General features: G+C 33.1%; 1 protein-coding gene across 1 annotated transcript; it reads right to left on the reverse strand.

Annotated features, from left to right (window-relative positions):
- Positions 1-661: 661 nt before the first annotated feature.
- Positions 662-17,788, reverse strand: LOC130013561 (cilia- and flagella-associated protein 54-like). Its single transcript, XM_056102252.1, has 18 exons — positions 17,486-17,788; positions 15,747-15,852; positions 15,390-15,533; positions 14,447-14,618; positions 12,442-12,500; positions 12,048-12,191; positions 11,616-11,831; positions 10,967-11,168; positions 10,737-10,844; positions 10,112-10,224; positions 9,639-9,804; positions 8,938-9,023; positions 7,081-7,218; positions 5,693-5,831; positions 3,628-3,857; positions 3,268-3,303; positions 1,506-1,704; positions 662-720 (listed from the first exon to the last, which is right to left on the reverse strand). The coding sequence occupies exons 1-18, from the start codon at positions 17,686-17,688 to the stop codon at positions 662-664; spliced, it is 2,520 nt and encodes an 839-aa protein (XP_055958227.1). The 5' UTR covers positions 17,689-17,788.
- Between the last annotated feature and the right edge of the window lie 4,641 nt (positions 17,789-22,429).

Raw genomic sequence — 22,429 nt, forward strand, 5'->3', positions numbered from 1 at the left:
TTTAAATTTTTTTATGACATTTAAAATTGATGACATAATTTTTTTAAATATTTTATGACATAACTTTTTAAAATATTTTATGACATAACTTTAAAAAAAAAAATTAAAACATAATTTTTTTTAAAAACTTCAAATTTATGACATATAAAACTTTAAAATTCATGACATATAAAACTTTAAAATTCATGACATATAAAACTTTAAAATTCATGACATATAAAACTTTAAAATTCATGACATATAAAACTTTAAAATTTATGACATAATTTTTAAAAATTTATGACATAATTTTTAAAAATTTATGACATAATTTTTAAACATTTATGACATAATTTTTAAACATTTATGACATAATTTTTAAAAATTTATGACATAATTTTTTAAAAAATGTTATGACATAATTTTTTAAAAAATGTTATGACATAATTTTTTAAAAAATGTTATGATATAATTTTTTAAAAAAAATGATATGTTATAATTTTTTAAAAAATGTTATATAATTTTTTAAAAAATGATAAGATATAATTTTTTAAAAAATGATATGATATAATTTTTTTTTAAATTTATGACATGTTTTGTTTAAATTTTTGACTTTTGTTCAAATATATTGGGCTCTAAAGAATTTGAAATGTGATTCCCCATTTACATTCAAATATGGAAGTTAACTTACAGTTGAAGAACCTCCTTTTTTCTTTTCCATGGCAGATTTTGATATATCTTCTGCAAAACACATGGTTTATAAGATAACAGAAATTGATTATTAAACATGCATTATGTAAGATTTAGATAAGAAGCTGACAGTTCTCGCTTAAATAGTTAAAAAAAAAAGATAATGAAAATGGAATATGTTGAAAATTTCAGTCAAATTACTTCATTCTGAGAGGAGTTATCATCGTTCGCAAAACGGTGTAGTCTTGGTTGTCATTGCTACCGTTGCTATGATAATAAATAAAAGTCTTGATTATCCAACCTTAAATTAAATCATTAATTGCCAATCTTATTTAAATCGGTTGAAAATCAAAACCATCCGAAGTTCTAGCGAGTTGATCATGGGCCTGGCGTGTAAATAAATGTCTAATTAATGATTTATATAACACTTGAGGCCAAACAAAAGATCTACATTAGGCAGATTTCGCTCTTGAATAATGCATCTTGAACAAATGAAATCACAGACCGGCACATTGGCCCAAGGTTTCCATGTAATATCTGAAAAAAATACTGATGTCCAAAAGTAACTATACCAAGAAAAATATAATTACATTTAAATCCATGATTTTATAAAAAAAAATGTCCCCTATGTATATTCAATTTATTCAATGACTTAAGGCCCTGTTTAAATTGACAGATATCTTACAAGGTTTATCTATAATAGCCACTCAGATCTTTGGTACAGTTTTTTTTTACATCAGAACACAGTGAAAATAACTGAAAAGGTGTAGAGGTTACAGGATGACAAATAACAACATTAGAATTTTGATGCCTGATCAGTTAATAATATAGCTTACCTTGTTTTAGAGCAGCTAGTTTTAAACAAACTCTATGATACATCAACAACAATTCTAAATGTAAATCCTTGACTGTATTCCATACAGATGTAGCCGATTCTTTTAGACTATCCGGAATGAGATCATCCACGTTTATTTCTTCACCTATATCTGATACTTCATAGTTTAACTGATGTTGAAAAACCTCTGGATTCAACTCCTAAAAGTATAAAACTAAAATTATCATTTTGTTCACAAATTTCGATCCATATTATTAGATCATAAGCAATCAATGATTATCTGAAATATTTAATATATTAGCACTGAATTGGGATTCAAATACTACCCCAAGCTCAAATAATTTCAACTAGCAGTGTGAATTACCAGCAAGTCAATGGATTGAACACTACTGATTTTTGTATAGTGATTGACAGGCTTTCAGAATGTCATTGCCAGTGTTTTAATAAGCTAATTTGAGTCAAAACAAATTGTATTTGGGTTTGTGCATTATGCAATTATGTGAAAATAAATACAATTTTGAAGCTATTATATAGATATGGAATTCAAAGATGTGAATAATAATGATAATAATCATAATTTACATTTATGATCGAGCCAACTCCATCCATATTGCATGCTCTAAGTGCATGGAAGATAATAGCTAATCCTGATAATAAGGCACAACCAACAAGGGCTTATTTTGTGAGCGAAGTGGTCGATTTGGTTGATATGATTGAATGAGATCGTGAGGTAAGATGGGGAAAGATCGTGTTGACATATATAAACCAATGTTAAAATCTTGAAAGTTATCCGGAATTTTGCCCTGGCAGCGGCACTATGGACTACTCTTATATCAAATTCCAACTGCCAAGGGATCTGTTAAATGCACGCCAATGTATACATGGGACCTCAGTTTTTATTCACATATGAACGACTAGACAGCTGTCCTTGTCAGGCCCCCCGTCCTGCACCACTGACAAGAAACCACATCGAAAAATCCCGATGGACTTTCTCAGTCAATGCAGGGATCAAAACACAGGGATCATACGGATACAGAATAATATAAGAAGATCTCATAGTTGTGGTTCAAACCATATAACAAATACTCACTGTTGTGGAGTCCTAACATCATTATTGATTCCCAAAACTACTGATTAAGGCATCAGAATTGTGCTAAATTTTTGAGGTACTAAATACAGAAGTCTTGAATCCACAGCTTGTGAGTTCTTATTAAAATGGCATTTTATTTTTTTTCAAAAATTCTATTTCAGTAAAGACAAATTAATTGCCTTTTCAACTTTTAGTTATAATAAAGAAATGAATCGTTCAAGAAAACACCAAATATTGATTTTCTAGTGATTGCTATAGAAAGATTTATTAGTTCAATTCAGTTGCTTTAATGGTGTGCTAAATCACAAATGTGTATGTGCTGTCATTACATGCAACTGTGTCAACACTTACTTGCATGTGGTATATGGTATGTGCTTTAGTTTAGTATACTTTTGTGCTACTGTGGGTGCAAAACAATAGATATGCAAGATTGGAGAGAGCAACAGGATCAGACTCAATACTATGAATACAAGCCTATCAATTTCTGCTTCCATTCCAATAACTCATGCTCTAGTAAATGGCAGTAAATGACCAAGGCCATGTTTTATGAAGTGCAGCAGTAAAGTTCAATGTCTAATTCAAGAATACATAAGTCTTCCCCACACTTTGAGCAATGTTGGCACCAAAGTCCAACATTTAATAAAGCACACACAATTATAACTCTTTGACTTACCCCTGGTAATAACGTTGATGTATCATTTAGAACGCTCTGTAATCAAGGCAAGAGAGAAACAGAAGAAAAACAGATCAACATATAAAGTAGAAAGATTTAAAAGACATAAAAGGCAATACAGAGAAGTAATATAACAAAAATATTTCTAGATAGTGAAAATAAATAGTAATAAACAAGATAATCAAAAGCTGATTAGGGAAATTAAAATCAAAGAAAAATTAAATGAAGACCAATAAATAATAATAAAGGAAAATGAAACAATGATAGAAGTCTAAGAATGTGTAAGATTTACAGTCAAATTACAGACAACCCGCCACAACCTTAAGGTATCAATATTTGAAAATATTTTCAAATAATTACCTTAACCCAGCATACATCAGCTATAGACTTCCCATCATTCAACCCAACTGTCTGTCGAGCGTAGGACATATCTATTAGACCAAGTTCTAGAATGGATTTAGTGAGCAAGAGTTGACCTTTGGCACTGATATTTCCAGGTGGTGATAATATACTAATTCGACTGTGGTTAATTTCTGTAGGACAAATATCAGTAAGGGTTGTCTTTGAATCTTTTAATGCTGTTTTATCCCCTAAAATACAAAAACACAGAGATATTTAAATTCAATGTATATCGCAACAATTTCAAGATAATTCATAGATGGTGGCTTTTCAGGTCCCTTAATACACCCTGCAGCAAAGAATTCATCTGTATTCAATATTCCATAAAGAATCTACCCTGTATCTCGTTTTCAAGCTTTAAAAGTCAAAATGTGAATGGAACATAATTCTGCAAAATGTGTTGCAAACTTAGAGGAAAATAACTTGATCATTTTTGATCGAAATGTTCTTAAGGTTCCCTCTTAAGCTTCAATGAACAATCAAATTGTTTATTGTGACCCAAGAGAAATCACCGTAAATTTGAAAAGAAATCTGTGGAGAACTCTGACCTTTAGCATGTTCAAATGGACGTAGGTGACAATAATTTACGTCCAAATTAAAAGTGGGCATATAACAACTCTATTTTTCTGTGAAAAATATCTGTGAATAGAGTCTTAAAAGTTTCAGGAAGATATAAGAGAGAGCATAAAATATAACAACTCTATTTTTCTGTGAAAAACATCTGTGAATAGAGTCTTAAAAGTTTCAGGAAGATATAAGAGAGAGCATAAAATAACATACTTTTAATGAGTGTTCATTTTAATTTTATCCTGTCTATGAAAAATATTTGCATTGAATAAATTTCAAAAAAATAAATTAATACAAATTTTGATTAGCACAAAATAAATTTAGGATAGCTGAAAGAAGTTTAAAACAATATCAAGCTTAATCAATCCTAAATATTACCCAAAACCAAAGCTGATGGACTTTTAAAAAATAAAAGTAAAGCAACTTTTTGTTTGAAGCTAACCAGACTCCATGAGTTAATTTTCCCCCTTTCCTATTGTTGTCAAGATGCAATTATGTCTGTTGATTGTGTTCCTTATACAAGACATACTTGAATTATATGTATTCTTTGGAAATATCACTGGAAAATCTTAGCGATGCCAGTGTAATGAGGTATCAAAAATAAATAAAAAGAACAGAAAGGAAAAATGTGACAACAAAACTGCAAAATACTACAAGAAAAACCCACAAAAACACTAAATACTAAGAACAGAAAGGACAAAAGTGACAACCGTGAAATACTACAAGAAAAACACACGAAAACCCGAAGGTTAAATAAGAACAGAAAAGACAAAATGTAACAAAAAACCCCACTAAAAACTACAAGCTGGAAATAAACAGCTACTAAATTCTAACATCTTACTTTTATTAAATATAGAACTTGGTTGGCTACTTGATTTATTTTCATCTGTGGAAACTTCTGTTTTATTCTTCTTACCTTTATATTATACATTAAATGGTATGTACACTTCTTTTTTCGGTTTTAAATTTTCAGGGTTTAATTCAGATTCACCATTAGTTTCACATAGCTTAATTTTTCTACTTCTATTTGCAATTTTGGATTTTTCAGGTATTTAGGCACAAGAATCCAACATGCAAACCATTTTTCTGTGGCTGTTAAAGCAAGACTATACAGGTAATGAGGGCTAGAATGTTTACCAGTTCTTTTATTTAACTTACTGTAATTCTTTAGGTTGTTACAAAAGCTAGTCAATAAAATGGGCTGGTATTTGTTTACAACTGTTCTATTTATAGCATCCTGTCTTCATTTGCCCAGTTGGAGCAGAACAATAGGACGTTAAACCCCATTTCATTTCATAATTGTCCATGAAAAAAGCACTGCAGATTTAAGTTGAGATACATGCAAAAAAAGCAAGTGATACTTATGCTTTCTACATGGTGTCATTTTGTACAGGACTAACAATCTCTAGTCATGTCTGCTTGGATGCATAGTTTGCGGTTTTGAATATTTTATACTCACCATCCATGGTGTCAAGATAAGCAGAACTTTCATAGAACATTGCCAGACGTAGAACAACCTCGGCTGTTAGAGCTGGATCAACAGAACTAACACCACACCAACATAATGTCTGATGTACTGTATCTAATAAATACATCCACTGTAATCATAAATAAGTAGAATATTTTTAAAATCTCAAGGTTGTCATAAATGGTTGTCATATATCTTTAATTGCACATTCATACAAATGCAAGCCGCATCGACATTACTATGAACGATTGAAATGTAACATGTTTCTGGTCCTACTGATCACATACAAGAACCAACATAAGCAGGGTTGTTTTGGTTTTTTTGTCAATAACAACGAAAGTATTGCAAAAAGTTATTGGCACGGAAAGTTATGTTATACAAGGACTGGCTGAAAAGTTCTAAGCCACTCTGTGAAAGACCTGTACAAAGTCGATGGTTTCTATTTATTTTTCAACATAGTCCCCTTCGAGGTGTACACACTTTTACAAGGCCTGGATGCCGGTCAGGGAGAATTTTTCATCAGCCACCCTAAAAAAAAAAGTCTTGACTAAAATATTATCAGGATCTGCTTCAAAACGTGACGTCAGGAATCTGGCACGTTTCTGATCTTTGACACTCATCTTGCAGAAACGTTTGTATTCCTAACTTGTTGGCAATAATGTGCTCAGCTCTCTCATGAGAGATGCCCACAACACTGGCAATATGTCAAGTGGTCAATTGTCGATCAGCTATCACCATGTCATGCACCTGGGTAATGTTTTCTTGAATGGTTGTTGTTGATGGCCTTTCAGAACATGGGTCATCCCCAAGGCTCTCTTCTGCCATGCTTAAACTCTGTGGAAAAGGAAGAATCATCGTCCCCTAAAGTGGAGACCATGTTGGCATGTATCTGTGTTGGGGTTAGTCCTTTCAATTGCAGGTACTTGATAACTGCCCTATAGCCAGTTTTGTCCATTTCTGGTGATTTCAATGTGTAGGTTCACAAGATGGTCTGGTTCAAAGACAATAATAACAGTTGCAGTTCTTATGTCTATGATTCATTCAATGATTGTACTTGTTGGTGGCAAAAGTTCGTTTCAACCCAACTGATCTATCCATTTCAGGCTTAGAACTTTTAGCCAGCTCTCATAGATAAGCATATTTTACACAACATTTAAATTATTTTCTAAACAACCGACAACAATATGGATAACTGAAATTTTGACAAAGCGCTGTATCACTGACTGATTTAAGATGGAGGCATAGCCTATATTTCTTTTTTCTTTGACTCTATACATAGGAGAGTAATATGAATAGATGGCATATTGTCGTAATTATTCTAATGTTTGAGTGTTCAAACAATCCCCATGAAAACTGATTTTAAGTTTACAATATGTTACCTTATGTGGTTGATCCATCTTGTAAAGATATCGTGGATTATCAACAGAACCTGTTTGATATTTCTGGAAAACAGTTTTACATTTATTCCATAAGAACAGCGCAGCATCAACAATTATATCAATCTCTACTTCCGATTTCTGTAAAAATAAATCATTCAAAAATGAAAGGTTTAAAGAAAATTCTATAAAAATGGAATCTTTTTTTATCAGAGAAAATTCTATAAACATGAAATCTTTTTTTCTCAAAAGAAAATTCAATAAAAATGGAATCAAATTTTGCTAAAACTAGAATATTTCATAACTTAAAACGAGAATACAAAAGCTTCATAGTTTGACACATCCAAATAAACACATTTGATAATGATTATAATAAATTTACACAACTTCACTGAGCAGCAGGGGCGGATTGGGGCTGGGAGCCGGCCCGGGCTCCCGCGTCGGAGTGGCCCCTTGGGAAATTTTAAAAAATGAACCCCAAATATGCGATTTGGTGGCATATCTGATTATAATCACTGTCAAATAATATATCTCATAAATCGATTAATTTAGGCCAAAACCCTGACCTGCAAGTAATTTACAACCATCACCCTGTGAAACTATCATATCGTCATATTATTAATTAACGTATTATCATTGTATCGTCAAGAGTCAAGAGAATTTAACTGGTTAAAAAATGGGACTAGTTGAGAAAATTTTGACCATTTGATAAGTTAGGAATATTGAATAAGTAGGAATATTTTCATTGAAAAATGTCCAATTTTTGTTGCCGGGAGCGCTAGTTGATACCTCCTATGATGGTAGGCCACGAGGCAAATTGGTACAGTTTGGCGAAAGTGAAATTCGTGAAAGCTGCTTTTTGAATTTTGGATTTTTTGTTCCAGGTAAATTATTTTACCTTGACTCCGAACTTGAACATTTGACACACTACATATTGATTAATGAACATAGCATTAGTTCAGATAATGAATATTCGAGTATAAGGCCAGTCCCGACATCCCAATTCTGTAATTTCATCTCTGAAAATAACGAGTTAATAAAAATCTCAAGGAATGTTTAACACCAGCCTCAGGAAATCGTCTCGCCCTCATATTCAGCCAGGAGACCAGCTATCATCAAATTTTGCTGAGGCCTTAAAATTGAATTTTTTTCGGAGTTACGAACCATCGTCAGACATTTCTTGCGTATCCCTACAAACAGGGTGCAGGTGACTTAATAATTAGTAAATTTGATGGCAACAGTGTCGGGTGAATCCGATAAAATTTTCGGATGGAATTCGGAATCCCCATTGCAGGATTCCGAATTCCAGCCCACACCCAGCGCACCCGGCCCAGAAAGTCTATTATACCAGCCCATTCCAGACTCCAGTGATGGCGTGGCGGCCCGTTATAGCGCAAGCGAATTATTGAAATAAAATTAAACAATATGTTAGTCCCGAAATGACCTAGTTTGTGTCGAGTGGACCTTAAACCCCATTTCTCTCTCTCTCTGAGCAGCACATTGTTGATGGAGAGAGAGAGAGAGAGAAGAAATGGGGTTTAACATCAACTCAAAACAAACTAGGTCATTTCAGGACTAACATATATATTGTTCAATTTTATCTCACTAATTCTTTTGCGTGTATGGGTCTTTAGGAAACATCAGGACCTGGCAAAAAGCCACAAGGTTGGAAAGGCGACCCAACTCCTTGTCACGTACAAGCTGGGTATCAAAACAACGCCACTTAACTCACTGGCAGATCTTATGGTCATTAGGCCATCCAAACATTGATAGTTAAAGGAGCACAGGTGTTGCATAAATTCATTATTACATTAGACTTACAGTACTTCATTTTCCTGAATTTTTATTTTCTGTACTTACTTTAAATGAACCTGATACTATGGATACTAATACATCAGCTAAGTTGATATGATCATCATGCATTCCTGTTGACTTCATTGCTGTCCCTAAAATATTTCGGTATTTAATGTTAGTAATTTGTCTATCAGTTTAAACATACATTATGCAGGAGCTAAATCTGCCTATTGCAGGTCTTTCTTTAGGCCTGAAATGTTATATAAACTATTAATTAGACATTTATTAACAAAACAAGACCATAATCGACTCTCGATGGCATCAGATACTCAAGATTTTAACTAGATTAGAATGGTTCGCCATTTAAAAATTTAATTTAAAAATAGGAAAGCGAGGCTAAGTCTCAAATATACCAGTGCCCTGGTTACCACAATGCACACATCTTGTCAAAACTACAAACAGGGAAGTAATTTGAATGAAATTTTCAATATTTTACATTATCTATTTTTGAGCTATTATAGCAAGTATAGTCAGCTCTTTATCTAAATCTTACATAATGTATCTTTAAAAGTTATTTTCATATTAATTTTTCATTAAAATTTTCTAAAACTGGGTTTAGCTTGAAATTATTCATTGTTTGTAAGGAAAAAAAAGGACTGGAGGTTTAAGACAAACATATGGTCATTTTTATCATGGTCATGTGTGCAATGTGAATTATCCAGCCCATCTCATCTGGTGATGCCAGAGAGAATGTGTATAAAGTTAACCTGGTAGAGAGGTTGTATTTGGATCAGGAGGTAATTGTCCTTCTTCTCCAAGTTCATCTGTAATAACTGCATTCTTCTTGTGTTTTTTATTACTGTTTAATTTCTCCATGGCTAATAATAATTCTAACGCTTTCTCATGCCAAAAATATTCTTCCTCATTTAATAACTACAAATAAAATAACATTGGCTGATTAGTTAATCCTTGTATAAAAGCCTCAGCTAAGGTTTCTGCTCCATATCTCAACTTTGACATCTCATCAGGAATATTCAATCAAAGTTCTATACTGATTTTGTAGATTCTTTCACATTGAAATCAATGAGGACATATCTAAGTAAGAAGCAATGGTTATCAGCACTATCAGCTCATTTACCATTGCTACACTCAGTATGGTAAAGAGGTTTATCTGATCAGTTATTTTCCCTTGAAGTCTGGTTCAAAAGAAACGCTTAAAAATAATGTTATTTGCACTTACACTCAGATGAGATAATATGGGTTCCACTAGAGAATCAAAAACTTCCCAATGTTCATAATTGTAGGCTAATTTAACAAATTTAATTGCTGCACTGATAGGTATACCATCTTCACCTGTAATATATAATTGCAATAGATGTTAAAATGCAAGAACTAAAGATTAACTTTCTCCTGGACTATCACCATCTACTAATTAATATATTGTTAAAAGCACTGTATATTTATGTGGTTTTTTTTGGGGGGGGGGTAGTATCTATTGTCGGTCCCTTTTACAGTGAGATTCAAGAAATTAGTGGACATGTTTTGGGAGCTAATGGTTAGTGTTAAAGAGCGTATAAAATGACCACATTGAAAAAATTGAAAAGTGTTTACACCATCTGACATAAACGGTAATATATCGAATAATTTTTAATTAGGATTAGTGTGAAATTGGTGTAAAGTACATATAGTAAACACTGGTTTCAAGTACATACCCCTTTTATATGAGCACTATATGATTTTCCATAATTAAATATGTCAGATGTTATATTTAGATTATATAAAATTAAATGCATTTATCCTTTTGATGAAAATGATAATCAAATATTTGAGCTCTTAGATGTTTCAGTTACAAATAATTAACAAACCTCTGATAGCCAGGTCCATAAGACTAGCATCTGTTGTAACACCTGATAATGGTGGGGCACCAATAGCAGATTGAGCTTTAGGTCCTGGCAGCTTGTTACCACCACCACCTAAAATATAAAACAATTGATTATTAGTGAACCATTACTGCGATCTTGATAAAAAATTTCAAGATCTTTTACCTGTAGAGTGTTTACAAGAATGGGGCATATAATAAAAAAAGAAAGCTTACCAGCCAATAATTCTTGTCCAATCATAAAAAGTTCTACAAACACATCCAGTACTTCTGGTTCATTATCTTGAGCTGGTGGGGAGGTTAAAATAATTCTTCTATTACTGTCACTTAAACTCTCTAACAACGCTAAAAACTGGGCAGCTGTTCCATCAAACATCTCCGCCATTAGTTTCTCACTTGTGGTTCGAGGCCATGCCGTCTAAAATAAAAATAGGTCAATTAACTTAAAAGTAAAATAACATTCCAACTATTCAAAAGAAAGGGGAGCAAATCTAAAAACAGATGTATTTTGACTGTAACTATTTTGGCTACCCTTTGTAAGGGCAGGGTTTTAATTATCACAGCACTCAACGATCAAGAAGCTCAAGAATAAACACCATTGGAACAGTTTCAATCTCCTGTAGTAATTTCATTCTGAAGCCAATCAAATCTCAATGATTCATTAATATGCTATACATAACACTTTCGTCTTAGAAATCGATTATTAATACTTTTTTTTTTTTTTTTTTTTTTTCATTTCTCACTTCAACCATTTTTTTTTTAGCATAAGATAGTAACATCTCAGCAGATATGGGTTTACCATCAAGATTTGGGCAAAATTTGACTATTGTAGGAGTGCTAATAGCACACAGTATCTAGTACTTACATTAATAACATCTTTATAATTTGTTCTAGTTTTAGGTCGTAACAAGCCTTTAGGTTTTCTTCGAGTTTCAAACACAGATCTTTTATAAACCATGATGGCCATTTTAATAGTTGACTCACGAAAGGCTATCATTATTTGTGGATTTTCATCAGCATTGCTCATCATCTCCAGCTGACTTAATTCATTTATTTTAGCCAAACCTCTTCTTGCAAATGCCTGAAAATAATTTTTATAATCATATAAAATATATTTTAGCTTCAATTTTGACTATTTTTTACATTATAGGACAATAATCACATAAAACAAAACTTTGCATGCAAGCCTTTATATTATTACTAAAATGAATTCTAATACACCTAATTTTGTTATACATTGTCTTCTGTTGATTTGATGAGCTTGAAAACTATATGGAGATGGATGAAAGAGACTTACCTCTGCATGTTGTCCAGCCTTACAGTCATAATAACATTGACAAACCGCTGTATATAATGTAGATCTCCAGGGTAAATATTTTACAGACATTAATGGTATTGATGATTCCATACAAATACTAGCCCATATTACATACTCTAATACCTATACAATAAAATAAAATATTTCATCATTTTAATAATAAAAGTTTAATTGGATACAGGAAAGAGAGACCATCAGGTTATTTCTTTTGATTCAACTTAAAATATGAATAATTTAGATAAAGCTAAAACTTATTAACTGTTTTGAAATTTTCTACACTGATTGGTTTAAACATTGAACAATATCAGAATAAAAATGTTGAAAAGAATAAATATCAAACTTGTATTACTGCTTGGGATATCAATAATATTACCTGAGCTGAATGTCCTAGTGACATCAAATGTCTAGAAATCGTGTAGATATGAATTGATCCTGGAAATGATTAATTTAAAATTATTTTTCAAATTTTAAGTGTTTTACTTCTCCTGTATAGGCTACTACCAGTACATTTTTCATGATTTAAACTATACTATTCAAAAAAAGTAGGGGATATTTGATTTTTAAGTGTTGTTAAAGTCACCTAATGAAACTGACGAAGAAACAAATGACAAAATGAAATGAAGTTCACATTCATCGATTTATTCCAAATGATCGTTAGACTAAGTAAGGCACAGACTGACCATTATAAGGGTAAAATGATACCCGGGGTCAAACAGCAAAGTTACCACAGCATCACAACCAAGTCAGTAACAGGTAAATCCTCCTCTGTTTGCCAAACAAGCATTGATCCGACGTGGCATACTCCTAATGAGACGTCTAAGGTCATTTTGGTCCAGATTGTCCCATTCCTGTTGCAACGCAGCAGCAAGTTATTGGACATTGGCAGGACGTTGTTGACGTTGGCGTAACCTCTGTCCAAGCATGTCCCAGACATGCTCGATGGGGGAGAGGTCGGGACTCAGTGCTGGCCAAGGTAATGTGGTGATGTTCTGTTGTTGGAGGTAACCTGTAACGATCCTGGCCCTGTGACATCTTGCGTTGTCATCCTGGAAGATGAAACGGCGGCCATGACGTAGTGCGAACGGCACAACATGGACTGCCAAGATGTTGTCTCGGTAGTACTGGCCTGTAACACGCCCTGCAACAACATGTAAAGCCATTCTTCCAGCAACAGTGATGCCTCCCCACACCATAACAGAACCACCCCCAAATCGATCATGTCTGATGACGTTAACGTCTTGGAAGCGCTCGTTTCGTTGACGCCACACCCTCCTACGTCTGTCCAAAAAATCAACAGTGAACCTTGACTCATCTGAAAACATCACATTGCTCCAGCGTCGATTATCCCAGTGTTGACGATCCCTACACCAACGACGTCTTGCCTGAATGTGATGATCTCTCAAACAAGGGATCACGCGAGGACGTCGGGCGCCAAGGTGACCCCTATGCAGTCGATTCCGAATCGTCTGGCCACTCACTCTCACACCAGTGTCTGTTTGAAGACGAGCGCTGATCTGATTTGCTGTGATGACACGATTTCTCAAGGCCAAGGTACGGATAAATCGATCCTGGGCTTGAGTTGTCTTCTTCGTCGACCTGAGCGTGGTCTGTCCTGTACAGATTGTGTATCACGGTATCTGGACCATAGCCTGCTTATGACAGACTGAGAAACATTCATCGTCCGCGCCACAACCGCCTGTGTTGTGCCGATCTGTAGCATGCCAAGGGCACGTAACCTTTCATTTTGGGTAAGCCGACGCATATCAAAATTTGTTTTCTGGTCACTAAAACAATTAAACTGATGTTTCCACCCTGGAATTCAATGCCACAATGACTGTAACATTCAAAGTCAGAGTCGTGCAAATCTTGGGTTGGACCCCCATGATGATCCCAAGCATCACCTGCATTCCATGCGGTAGCTTTTGGTGCGTTTGGGCGTCACATGTAACTGGAAATGTTTCTTCTGTTAAGTTCTATAGTGACTTTTTTCGTAGTCATTTGCATAGTTTAGTATTATGCCCCCAAAATCAAATATCCCCTACTTTTTTTGAATAGTATATTTTACCATTTTAAATATATATTAATAATTTTTCATTTTTGTTTACAAGTACAACTATGAACCAATCTTGTAATTAAATTTTTCTGATTTTTGAAGAAATTGAAAGATAAACTATAAATTTTACTCAGACGATAATCTAATGATTTAACACTTTTATTGAACTTGGCAAAACTATAGGAATAAACCAGCCAATCATGTGATCGTTTTGTAAATACAACTTTACATACTTTAGACTGAAATATTAGTTACTTAAAAAAAATTGGCTGGGTAACTTGATTAGTTAATCCCTGATAAATATGTCGAGTAATTTAATAATTACCATTATAAATAAGCCAACACAGCGGTTCCTTTGGCAAAACAATCTGCATAATTAATCTTAGAAAAGATAAAATCTGTAGACATTCATCTACTGATTGTTTATTCTGCAATTTTGGATCGTTTAACTTCACTATCTGATACATGCTGATACTCTTTCCCATTAAAGCACGAAACTACAAAAAACAAATGGGAAAATATCTCAGTTTGACATAGGCCTGTACAATAGAGCACGATCACTATATGATTTCAAAATCTGATAGCCTTCGGTTGCAGCAAAGTTACTGAAAGGAAAACAAATCTTGATTCAAGGGCACATGTAGCCATTTTATTATAATCATAAAGAGAAATGGTCATTCTCATCAAGAAAAAAAATATAAGCTTAATTAATGTCATTTAATATCATATCCAAAACAATCTTAAAGTCACCTATACTATAATTACCAAAATAATTGTCATTAATGTCATGTAATATATAATCAAAACAACTTTAGATTGACCTAAATACAGTACCATATATCAAGCACAGGCCTGCTTCTTATAATAAGGTATCTTTAAGTTTGTTATCTAAACTCCTCGAACACCATTAAAATATTTGTATGTCTCATAAATTGAAAGTCAAAACCTATATATTTCAGCAATGTCACAAAGTTTACAAACAATCTAATCTAAACATCCCAAATTCAGATCCTGTCAAATTGAAATTTCTTTACAATCTGTTGTACATCTCAATAGCTCTATACCTCTTTAATGCCATAACCCTTCTTATCAGAACACAAAAACCATACCAACTCCAAGTCACCCCAAAAAAATTCTTCTTCTTTAAAAAGCAAACTCCATAAAAAAAAATTGTCATTTGAGTCTTAAATCTATGGCATATTCACACCAGAAAATATATAATTATTATCATTAGAAAGAATGGGAAATAACAGAAAAATGATACTTACTGTTAGTCCTGAATTATCTGTATCAAAGCCATTGGGAAAAAATAATTTCTCTAAAGTTGATCCATCTGTAATCTCACTAAATTTGATTCTTTCAAAACATAGTAGATATCTTTCATAGCACTGCCTCAAGGCAAGGCGATATTCCTGGAATAAATATTAAATGTAGATATAGGTCAATATCAGTGAATCACCTGATTAAGAGATAGATAGATGATGGTTATTTTACTGGAAATTTCTAAATGTTCATAGATGAGAATCTATTCAGTTTTGTTATGTTTTTAGGTTGTTTTGTTTATTTAATGGCCTAAATTAGTTAGCCTCTCCAGTCTATTGAAATTAATAATTCATCAAATTTACCTTCATCTCCATAAGATAATCTCCCATTTCCAGTAGCTTTTTTTGATAGTAAGCTTTAGGCAGCTTGGGTTCATATCTATTCCATAGATTAAAGATGCTGTCAGCCCTGAATAAAAACAGAAATGAGCTTTTGCAACATATGCAACATAATTTGAATATAAGCTTATACATTTAAAGACCATATGCCATGAGCAGCAAAAAAAATAAGTGTTGGTTGGTGATTAAAATCAGTTTAAATAAAGAATTCAGACCGACAAGAACTTGTTCTTAAAAATCTGAAAGGTGTACTATACTATTTCTAATAACCGGTACCAAATAGACAATACCAGTCCTGTAAGTTCTAAACAGTCAGTGTCTATTGAGTCCTAATTAATATACCATGGTGGAAGTTTCGGCAGCACAGTCATGTTGGACTTGTATTTTTTTGCAGTTTGCAAGAGGGAATGTCGTTAGAATAGGCAATGCTTTATTTTTACCTCGAGACAGGCTATTTTTATGACGTTTGACGAAGTACTCTAGGCTGTAAATTATTGTCTATTTTTATAAGTTTTTTATTAACTTTGAATCTAATCCACCAAATACTCAATGTTCTGATTCTTAGATTTGAAAAGTAATTTCAATAAACTTTAAAATAAGCCACTTTTAAATGTCAAAGTGCCAGTACGCCCCTATTATTCTTTGATAAGGCCCATTTTAGTTATTTTACTCTATTAAAATGATTTATTTTTTTTCGAAAGAAAAATACTTTTATCTTCTGGAGCTTCTTGCTGTGTGCTTCTCTTATTTAGGGTATGTTATGACTTATGTGAGCTTTCTTTAAAATATAAAATAATAATTTAAGATATTAAACCTGAATTAAATAGGCCTATATTAGGCCTATATAGATCATAATTACGGTATCAAGATGGCCCCTTCTGATGTTAGACTAAGCATAGAAGTTGGACAATGTAGTCGTCGTAAAAATAGCCTGTCTCCTATTCCTATGACAATCTGTCAATAAAGTATTGCCTATTTTTACAACATCCCCTCTTAAATTGGCTCTTGCAAACTGCAAAATAGTACACAAGTTCAAAATTTTGTAACTTGCGCATGCGCTATTGGAACTTCCACCATGTCGAAAGAATAGTCCATCAATAATTCTTACACTTCGTCGTAAGAATAGCCACGGCATAATTAATATAGAGTGAAGCTCTAAAGTCTTGCGCAAAGCACGGTGCTTGAGCAAAGCTCTTTTCCAGTAACACAGGAGCGTAACTGAAATTGTCACCCACAGATTGTTGATTAAAAAAAAAATCAGACCGGAACCGGATACACTGGGCAAAGCAGGCAATGCGCATGTGAACTTACCGAATCTCGTCCAAGCGAGATTACGCGCCTCATAGAACTATTTCTATGACGCGTCTAATCAATGACATCACATATTTTTGACGTCAATGAAAATAATTCTCACACTTTTTTGTTCTTTTTTTAAAAACAAAATTATTTAGATCTAAATAAAAATCAATTTGGAAAAACTAAATTATTTAACATTTTTTGTATCACTTGAGAAAATTAACTATGGAGTTTTTATATTTGACAATAATCAGCTTCGCTCTACTCAGGCAATGCCTGTTACATATTAAGCTACGGTAGATCTATCTTATCTATTACATTTAATGTCATATTAATGATTGACACGTACTGACATACCAGTAATAAATCTCATAACATAAAGGATTTGCTCAACTTTCTTTACTTACATTCTGGAACATGGTTCATTCTCGGGTCTTACAAAGTTAGGATTAGATCTTTTTCTGATATGAGTAGTAATGAGTGTTATTTCAGTATCCAATGCCTGGAAAACTGGATTCGTTTTGCTGTTGTTTTTTGGGGATCCAAAAAAAGCACTTGGTTTCCCTCTATTTTTGTTTGACGCCGCAGCACTTGTCAAAATTAAAGCCATGTTTTATTTGTTGTGAGTTCTCTTTAAGGGATTTCCCTCAAAGAACTTATTCACTCTGGAATTGCAATGCCACGGTAAATATTTAATCTTTGTTGAAAATAATCACAGTGGCAGCCATCTTTCAACAATGTCGTCGCTATGGTAGTCTCGGTCATTCATCGAGTCCTTTTACCGATTTCTATTTTGTGACATTGAAGACTATCACCATGGATATGGGAGATAACTCTATTATAAACAGGTTTCAGACTAGTCAATCTCACCCTCATTGACTTCAATGTTAAAGGGCGAATGCTCTGTTTTTTTTGGAACCTTGAAGTAGACAAAAATGGTTCTAAAAGCACATATTAATGTAATATGAATGTAAAGTGATTTATATTTAATTTTTGAAATATATTGTAATTTCTAATCAATAATGTTCTTTGGAATACGTGAACAGTTCAAATTGAACGGCAGTCGTTTACTCCTGCTTAGTGTATTCTAAACATTTTTAAAATTATTATTTTGTCATTTGTGAATCAGCTTTAACTAGTTACTTCCACGTTTTTATTTGTTCATTACAAATTGGCACCCGAAACCATAGGGTACACGACTTGTGTACTGATTGTAAAATGTTAATTATGTCTTAAATATTGGATATTAGGATCCTATAGTTTCACAGCAAGATAACAAGATCAATATTGATTGAAAATGATCAGTATTAAATTCTAATCTTAATCTTTATAACCACAAAGAGCCCAATATGTCACAATCATCTGATAAAAATATTTTCTATTTTTTGCTACGCCTGGTCAAAGGAATCTATTGGAAATGTCAACATTTTTGGCAGCAATCACCCTAATTCATGTTTGTTTACTTCCTGATACTTCTGGCCCAAAATTGTGAATATTTACCAAAACCTGGCAGAAAATGGAAATTCAAACACTTTTCTTTGATTCTAGACCAAAGTGTCAACAAGAAATGACATGCAAAGGGGTGGGGTGGGGAAAGAGAGAGTGGCTATAAATAGATAAACTACAAACCCGACTTCATCAATTATCCCCCCTGGAACTAAACGGGTCACCAGTTTTAACCAGTACTGCAGACTAGCGAATGTTTGAAGTTTTTCTCGTGAACATTATCTAAATTGTCTCTGGTTTGGATTGCTTTTATTTCTATTTTCACCAGATCTCTATTTTATATTCTGCCAATAGACTTCCCAAAATCTTGTGAGTACCAGGTATTTTATAATCAGTATCCTTTGGGTGCCATGATTTACCTTTTGTACCAAAATATTGTTTATATTGGGACTCTGAGGACCACTAGCTAGATTCATGTTATTATCATCTAACATTGAGCTCATGAGTTATGACTGTAACAAGATCCCAGTTTTGAAACCCTAAGCGAGCAAACATCAACCTTCAGCATTTTGCTAGCCTTGTTCCCACTTGTCATGGAAGCTTGATGGTATGAAAGACAAGAGAACCTTGAATTGTTAACACTGAATGTAAAAGATCCCTCAACTGCTGGAATTTAAGAGTACATGTAAGAGGAAATGAAACTGCTCATGCATCTGGAGCAAAAAGGTCCTCTTCGTATTGCATAGTAGTAAATGAAATTGGTACTGCATGAATCTATTCAGACATTAAACCCCATTCCAATCGTTTAACATGGGCTACCCAAATCATGTATATTGACGAACTAAAGAAACTATACCAAGACTTTGTGAGACAAATGAATAAAAAAAATAAATTGATTGTATATAGAAAAAATATTAATTTATCGTTGAATTTTTAAATTTTGCAGGTGTTCAAATCCATTTAAATCTCTGCCATCCGATGCTCTAGAGAGTAGATCATTGATCATAGGCTTGTGAATAAATATCTAAATAATAGTTTATTTTACATTTGAAGTAAAAAAAAAAGACCTGCAATAGGCAGGTTTAGCTCTTACATACTGTGTCTTTAAGTAATTTTTTCTAGGTATAGTTTCATTTGGAAATGAAATGAAATGATATGAAATGGGGTTTGAACTGACTTCTTTTTTTTTGCACCAACTGAAGCTTCTTTTTTGATCCGTTATATACATATAAAATACATACTACAGTTCATTTTCATAAATTCTTATGTAAACTTGTATTTGGGTTCTAAAAGGTAGAAAATTAATTTGGTAATATTTTTATTTCAAAAATATAGATGTCCAAAGTAGTACAGAATACAATGTATATCATATATAATAAAAGATACTAAATAGGACTCTTATGTAGGAATGAATAACATATTTTGCATATAAGATTATATTACATTTTCTACAAGCCTTAAGTTTCAATAAATGAGTGTTGCCTAGTAATATTGTGGGCTGGCAATCCATACTACTTTCAGGTGTCGATAATCACGGACCATCCACTGATCAATAACCGATAATATAGATGAATTATTTTTACTTACAAGTTGTTTTGAAAACATTCCTAATTTGTATATGAATAATGAATTATATGTGCGTTTATGTAGTAATATCATTATGTAGCATTCCATAAAACCTTGGTGTCAAAACTCAATCAACTTCGTTCAGAAGACAGCAGTTAGCACTGTCATCAAAAGCGGCTGATAGTTCTTAACACTGCCATTTTGACTCTGTGGCGCTCGCGTCTGGCGTGAATCACACAACATGTGTCAATGACTTTTCTGTTTAATTACAGTTACTGAGCTAGGCTCAAACATGTGTTGCAAAGATTACTTTGATGATAAGGTTTAACTTTTATAGATATCTTCTTACAAGTGACTACATATAATTACGCAATTATCGATATTTTAAATCTGTATCGATTATCGATCTTCAAAATGCCAACTCTAGTAATATTTGTATAAAATTCCTTAATTTCTGGTCATAATATAGATAGCAATGTGGAAATATTTTATCAGTTCCCATACGGATATGATACGACATATATAGTTAAAACTTTACATAATCGCGTGAATAATCATTAAATGTAGAAATTTGAGTAACTTTGTTAGATTTAATTGTTAAACTTTTAAGTAACTGGTAGGGTATGTACATACATTTTGTTCATATATGTATAGTTTCTTAACACAAAAATAATACATTAATAAATTTCAAAGGAAGCTTAGTACTTTCTGTTATACAAACCACATTGAACAAAGATGTAAACAATGAAGATGTGAATATTTATATAATGCTAAATAATATATAGGTGGTATACAAAACGCATAAAATGTCTGATAGAACAAAAACAAATCAATCTACAATTACAAATGAGAATAGTAGTGGTGAAATGAAGCTTGAATGTTGAGTTGCTGGTTGAAGCTAAAGGGCACTTTGGTCCTGAAAAGAAAAAAGCAAGAAATAATTCAATTCATACCGGTAATCTTAGAAACACACTGTATCTTAACTTCAAATAAAAAGAAAATAATGTTTTACACGATACCCTTATGGTATATTTTGTAACAGTAGAACCTGACATAGACATTGCTGTCTTATGCCCTGTTTTTGTTTGTTAAATTGAAACTTACATTGAATGTGCCATGTTCTTTATCTATACTTTTTCTTTTCTTTTTTTCCTCTACGTGAGTGATCAATACTACTTTTTGGTGATACTGCAGATGAGCCTACAGGTTCTTCATCATCCTTAAATAAATAATTGTGTCATTTTGTTAGTCTCCCTTTAAAGGCTATGTATACATGTTCATTTATAAAATTATATTAAGACATTTACTTGTGCACTGATTAGACATACAAATTCATATTTTCGAATGACTATCCCCCAAGTATAAAAATATGGCTATACATGTAGCTAGAGTCAGTGTGTGCTTCACAGATCACCACCAATATATGTGTGGTGATGTCAGACTGTTATACGAGTCAAGAAAATTATCAATATATTTGAGAGATGATTAAAACATCACCTTCAGGCTACAAAAGTTCCTTTATAGGATTCACATGGATGTCTACACTAGACCCTGCAGAAATGTACAGAGATTTTTCCAAGGCAGGGTCTTCTATGTGGTCATCACAGCCATAAACCAGATTAATCAAAATTAACTTTGGTTAAAATTGCCACAATTTGGTCAAAATTGCCACAATTTGGTCAAAATTGCCACAATTTGGTCAAAACAGCCAAAATTTTGACCAAAATTACTATACTTTGGTCAAATGAAATGAAATGAAATGGGGTTTAACATCCTACTGTTCTGCTCCGAAGTGGGCTAATGTAGATGAGCATAGTAACGCATACAGTGTGCTATGAGGGACATTTTGCTTGGACAGCAGCATTAGGGCCTACTCTTATATCGAATTCTAACTGTCAAGGGATCTTTCACGTGCATGCCAGTCACCAATGTGTACATGGGACCTCGGTTTTTCGACCCATCCGAACGACTAGACAGCTGGATGAACTTTCTTGGCCAATGCAGGGATCAAACACGGGACATGCAGGTTAGCGAGCCAACATCTTACTCACTGAGCCACCGTGGTTACACAGGAAAAAAACAGATTGGAAGAAATCTTTTCTGAATATCTCTTACGTGTTCATATCAAAATCATAGGCCAAAAAACAGTTCACAATTACTAGCTATTTAAGATGATAAACCCCATTTCATTTCCTGATAATGGTTTACTGATCATACTTTCAAGAATCTTGAAATCTGTTGGTCAGATGAAAAGGATGCCACTCTGCTTTGGAGGGCATTTGAGAAAGTCATGCCTGATGTTAAACGATATATTTTCATTTCACCCAAGCTATTTGGAG

The sequence above is a fragment of the Patella vulgata genome, chromosome 7, assembly GCF_932274485.2.
Source record: "Patella vulgata chromosome 7, xgPatVulg1.2, whole genome shotgun sequence".
NCBI lineage: Eukaryota > Metazoa > Mollusca > Gastropoda > Patellidae > Patella > Patella vulgata.

Excerpts from the sequence above, each read along its gene's own strand:
- LOC130013561 (XM_056102252.1), bottom strand. The coding sequence starts at position 17,688 with ATGGCTTTAATTTTGACAAGTGCTGCGGCGTCAAACAAAAATAGAGGG. Across the intron at positions 12,192-12,441 it reads CACTAGGACATTCAGCTCAG|GTATTAGAGTATGTAATATG; the intron begins GTAATATTATTG and ends TTTATTGTATAG. Across the intron at positions 11,832-12,047 it reads AGGCTGGACAACATGCAGAG|GCATTTGCAAGAAGAGGTTT; the intron begins GTAAGTCTCTTT and ends AATTATTTTCAG.